The sequence below is a fragment of the Xiphophorus maculatus genome, chromosome 21 (genome assembly GCF_002775205.1).
Source record: "Xiphophorus maculatus strain JP 163 A chromosome 21, X_maculatus-5.0-male, whole genome shotgun sequence".
Taxonomy (NCBI): domain Eukaryota; kingdom Metazoa; phylum Chordata; class Actinopteri; order Cyprinodontiformes; family Poeciliidae; genus Xiphophorus; species Xiphophorus maculatus.
Window position 1 is genome coordinate 8,428,948 of NC_036463.1, and position 6,000 is coordinate 8,434,947.

Here is a 6,000-nt window from a genome sequence, read left to right on the forward strand (position 1 = left end):
TGATTTAATGAAATCAATCATCCAATTAGGATAACATCTAGACACATCCTCTGTGTAACAGAACAGCCGTGGTGCATGTAGGCTACTAGTTTCTCTACATGCTGCTAAAAAACCGAGACCGGATGCCCTTTCTTTACAAACTCAAACATTTATTGTTCAAACTAATGCCTAACATGCATTAGCTGTATGACCACCGTTTGTGGGAACTATCTGTGTTAACTGCTGTTATCATTGAACTATGTTAAACAGTTTCTCTGTTTTCTTGGTTTTGTCTGTGAAACGGCATGTTTGATGACTTTCCACAAGTTTTCCATTAAATTAAGATCTGAGGATTGTGCTGGCCAGTCCATAACTTTGATTTTGTTGGTCAGGAACCACAATGATGTTTGCTTAATGATGTGTTCAGTCATTGTCTTTTCTTCAGCATAGTGCAACATGATTACTTCAAAAGTCTTGATGATACTCGGTTTGTGATAAATACCACATGCATAAATAAAACATCCCCAATCCCCCAATTGAAGCCACCATGCTTTAATTAGTTGGCTTGAATTTGTTTTTTGAGGGTCATTTGACAAATTGTAATGACCAAAAAAAAGAACAATCTAACTTTCATCAGTCCATAAAGTGTTACCGCATTTGGTAATCTCTTCACCTCTTTGTATTTTCAACAGTGAGTGTTTGCAGAGGCTTCTTGTTGACAGCTTGGCTATCGACCTATTGTTTTAGATCAATGTGGAGCTGATCATTTGCTCCAATTTCCTCCATGTCTTCCTGATTTGTTTTGATTTGCATCTTGAAGCATTTCAGATCATTTTATTTGAGCAGCCTATATATATATAGAGAGAGAAAGAGAGACATGACTGTCTGGTACGACCCATTTTACTGCGATTTTCAGCGAGGAATGCTAGAGAAACAGCATTTGTTGCGTTTGTCCTTGAATAAGAGAAAACTGTCCTGTTTTTTTATAAGAATGAACAACTGCATTGCTCCAATGTCACACTGTTATTATTTTGAACACCAAACCTCCAATTAATGATTTAGTTAACCATAATCAGCTGCGTTAATGTTATAACTGTTTCCACCAAATCCAGTGGTGTATCTGGTTATGGAGGTTTCTCTTTGTTTATGTTGAACGCAACAATTGAATCATCTGCATAAAATTTAATTTTACTATTTAGTAAACTATGTAAACTATCGCTTATATGGAGAGTAAAAACCGGGGGCCTCACTATGGATTTGTATTCTGTGGTACTCCGGGGCGAGAAACATGGCAAAGGACTCGGATAGTGAACACATTGTGTTTGAGAATCAATTTACAGCAGACAAGCCAATATGATAAAGTCTTTGGAGCAAAAAACAACAGCAGTATTTGTACTGTTTTCTGAATTATGACTCATGTTTTGAACTATTAGTAGTTCACCGTTAAGTTTTTTTAAAACTTTAAGCTAAAATTGCTTAAAGAAAAATATTAAATCGTTTTTGGTGGTGGCTGCTTTTGACAGATGTCTGTACGTGGCAACTATGATACATGTGAGCACATTTCATCCTCTCGAACATCAATTTCTGATCTGTGCAGCAGAGATTGATCTCCCCCCAGTGGTTTAAATGGGAACCAGGCAAAAGGAGGATTTAAAATCTATTTTAAAATTTCGAACTCAAACTACGAGTTTAACTGAGTTGGAGACAAATGTGGATGTACTTATACATTTTTCTGGACCATCACAACTTCAGAGGACACGCGAAAATAGACACTCCACATAATCGCGGCCACTGGTGGCTTCGCAGTATTGATTCAGCCTATCCTCGGGCCACACCATGGCAGGCTGTGTGTTGACACATCTGAGGACTGTTCCCTCCAAACCTCCTACGTACCCTTTTCTCTGCGAGAAGACCCCATGGCCTGCAGCCTGGGGAGAGGAGAGGAATATAAAAGCGGCAGGTCCACAGGGCAGACATCAATCAGTTCCTCTGGGATAACCATGCGCTATTTCACAATAAAACACACTGAGTAAAAAAAAAAAAAAGAAGCTGAGAGACAGTTTGACTCACAAAGCTGCATTTTAAGACACACCTGGCTGGATCGATGTTGGTGCCGGGCTGTGCGTGCGCTTCAGGTTGAAAGCTCACGGAGCGTTTCGGCTCGAGATGGTGGCCAGTTCCCAGCCGGGGTCAGGAGATATGGAGGGGAAGGAGGAGGAAGAGGCGCCAGCTGTCAGTCATTTCTAAATGGCATTCAAGGCATGCTACAAACCTGGACACACTCTAACACTTTATCCTCTCCTTTCTTCTCTGCAGGAGCAGTTTGAGTTTGCTCTGACGGCCGTGGCAGAGGAGGTGAACGCCATCCTGAAAGCGCTCCCTCAGTAAAGACCTTCTCTTCTTCCATCTCGGAGCGCCGGTCTTCTCTGCCCACTCAGTGCAGACATCGCTCCCCTCCAGTCTCCTCTTCTGTTGCAACCTCCTCTGCACCTTCATACAATGCTGTATACTGAATATCGTGCCGGATCCGTCCGTATTCATGAATTCCAGAGTTGGAACGTTGATTTGATGGATGTTGTGGTGATTGAGGATAATTGAGGCAGATCTGTGTTCCTACTGTGCAATTTCTGAATATGAGCCCATGGTTCTCTATGCTGTGGTGTTGTTCCTGAACATACTGTTGCAGTGCCACTGATGAGATGTGTATGTAAAGTCACGTGAAGATTACTAACTGAGCTGTCACCTGTTAAAAACTGCTCTATGGCTGCAGCTATTGTTTGTTTTTTCTCTTTTTGTATTGGTTACATTTTTTGTGTGAAATCCTAAAAGAAAAATTGTGGTAGAGTCTGTGTTCATTTATTTATTCATTTTTTTGTGTGTGGCTGACATTACTAAATATTCTAATGTTCCAAAATGTACTGCTTCGACAAAAAAAATGTTCAAAGGCCTTTCAAAATCCTAGCCCAAAATTCAATGCATTTTATTGGGATTTCATGTGAGATACCAACACAAAATGGTGCAAAACTGTAAAAACAGAAAATGAAAATTGTTAGAAATGTGTGGTGTGTATTTGTATGCTGCCACTACCTCAGCATTTTTGCATGTATGCCAAAAAGCTCAATTACAGTCTCAGTCATTTCAACTTCTTCCTATATTATAAAAGCCAGATTATAGTTGTGCTGTCAACAGGCCTTTTCATCTGAGTCAATATGACTGTAGCTCATCCAGAGTCACTATGGGAGTCCTGGTGACTGCTCTGATTAATGCTCTCTGATCTGTGCATTTAGATTGTCGGCTATGATAGGTTTTTGATTTGGCAATTTCCAGATCATCAATTAAAGAATGAGCTGTGAGACTTTTAAAACTTGGGTTATTGTTTTATAATCTGGCTCATTGTCTGTGTTTCTTGGTCTCCGTCATGCTGTTTGTTCTCTAATGTTGCAACAGACCTCAGTCTCCTTCATAGAACAGCTGGATTTATGGATTTAGTTGGACTCTGTTGGTTGCACTCTATTTTCAGGGGTATAAAGGTGTGACAAAACAAATGCACACCACACCTCTTTGAATTTTTATTTGTTCAAATTCTTGGAAACAAATTTCCCTTCTCCTCCCACTTTCAAATTAATGTGCTACTTTGTGTTGGTCTATCAAATAGATACATGAAATAAATGAAAGTTTTTGGTTTGTGAAAATATTAAATATTTTGCAAGGCACTATTTGCAACATAAAAACTAAGAATAGTCCTGACAAGCGGGAACCAGATGTTATGTTTGTGTTTTTGCTTTAAGACATGAAGTCACTTAAACGCTGCAGTTCTTAACTGTAACACTTTCAGACCAAGAAAAACATGAAATTCTTGGTGTGAAACTCATCCTTCTGTACAGATTCTGTCCTCCAGATGAAGTCTTGTTGCTGGATTTATAAACTCCGTACATTTCGCCCCCTCTGTGAACAGAAGACACTAGTCTAGTATATATATATATTCATCGGCATCACATGGTCAGATGTTGATGTGCATGTGTGTTCTTGTGACTATGGATCTCGGACTACGACAAAAAAAAAAGCCTCACAGATTGTAATAAATGCAACGTACCACATCGATTTCACATTTTTTCTTCAGTGCGTGAACATCTCTGTGAATATTAAATGTGAAATATACCAAACTGAGATAGTTATAGCCTCTATTTAGAAACCATGTCCTCCTGTATCAATAGTAATAAGATTATATATTTAGGAAAAGAATATATGGGGATTTTGGTAAATTTGTCCCTCTATTGCTTGTATATTGTGACATATTGTGCAGAATATTTGCTCTATAGACACAGAATGACTTAAAGAATCCTCATATTGTGCTATCTGAAACACACCGAGGGCCTCTGTGAGAACTATATATTTTGTGTGAGAAGTAAAAGATTACTTTATTCAGATTGATAATAAATCTACCGTACTTTAAAACAACACTGCTCTGCTGTCCACTGCTTGACTTCATTCTGATGCAGTTTCGAACAAACTGTCTGACCGGCTACTGAACAGGGTTTGATTGAATGCTGGAAGATGATGTGGAGTGATCCCTGAGGGAGGCTGGTGTCTGGGGAAACACTGGCTTGTACAGATGAAATGGTTGCTTCTGCAGCACAGAAGGAAACCGGGATGTGAAATGAAGTCGGTTGTTTTTTGCGCTCTGAGGAAGTCGGGCCATATTAAAGCAAGTTGAGGTCTTAATAGTCTAGTTATCTTTTTAAAAGCTCTGGAATATGTAATCTTAAAACAATGATAGCATTGCCTGATTTTGTGAAAGTTAATCTGTTACAGCATTGTCATGGCTTTTTAAAAAGTGTTTTAATACCAATAATTTGGAGTTCTGCTACATGGTGAAGTTTTTAATCTGGAAAAATGTTCCAGTTAAGTTCATCTTACTCTAAAGTTGACAGTGAGATAAAAAAAAAAAAAACAGGGTTCCTGCCCTTTGGCAAAACCTGAAATATGACTTAAGTAATTTCCAGGTCAGTATAAGTGTGAAAAAAGATTGTGGAATATTTGGTTTTTGACTTTGTATAATCCAACCATTCCTTGGATTATACATCCCTCGTATAATGTATAATCCAATGGATTATACATCAGAGGGATGGATGGCAACATTGGTGTGGCTGTCCATCTATCCAAAGTACAATAATAATATATCAATACCACAAATTGATATTGAAGTTTTGTTTTAATATCTTGAAAATCAACTGTAAAATGCTAACCTGAAGGACAGACAACATTCCAGGTTGTTTTTTAGTAGCATTATAATAGATCCGCCCTGTGATGGTTTGGCAAGGTCGGACTGATAGGCGGGTGGAACACTAAAAGACGCTAATTACACAAAGTTTTTAGCTGTTCTTAGTCAAATGCAACGCCAGAGTAATTTGGTATATAGACTGCCAAATTATGAACTGAATTGTTTTACGAAACAAAGTATTTGCAAACAAAAAGATAAAGCTGCCAAAAGCATCCTGCTAGAGTTTTTCATTCACTGTTGCAAATCATTAATTGTTTTTGGTTGATTTGTTATGATTTTATCATGACATCACACAAGGAAGCAATGTGTTTGAGGGGTTGCCTTTAAACACATCCACAAGTGTCCCTTCACTTAACTGAAACGTTGTGAATTGCCCTAATGGACGCATCCTAATTAGTTATTTTGAAATGTTGAAAATTTTCTGATTTAATGCCAGACAGTGAAGAGGAAAACTTTTTTTTCTCCTTATGTATAGAGCTTGTAAACATCTGGTTCAACTGCAAACCCAGGAAAGACAAGGTCAGAAAGGGAAAACAAAATTAAAGAACTATGTAGCATTAAATGTGAATACAAAGACAGCTCATCGTGGTGTGGGATACCCTAAAAAGTGGAAAACTGGGACATAGAGGATAATACTGATTATATCAGAAGTAGAAAAGTGATGAGAAGCATGTATAGAGAATATATAATTTCCTACCGCTCAACAATGAGTGCGTGGGGTTCTCATTCAGATGCATATT

At 38.3% G+C, this 6,000-nt stretch overlaps 1 protein-coding gene across 1 annotated transcript in view; it reads left to right on the top strand.

Annotated features, from left to right (window-relative positions):
• Window positions 1-4,439, top strand: part of ptprn2 (protein tyrosine phosphatase, receptor type N2) — a 147,087-nt gene extending 142,648 nt beyond the window's left edge. The window contains exon 22 of the mRNA XM_005798577.2: window positions 2,296-4,439. Within this exon, the coding sequence (XP_005798634.1) occupies window positions 2,296-2,367 (72 nt within the window). The 3' untranslated portion in view covers window positions 2,368-4,439. The remainder of the gene's footprint in view (window positions 1-2,295) is intronic.
• Window positions 4,440-6,000: the final 1,561 nt, after the last annotated feature.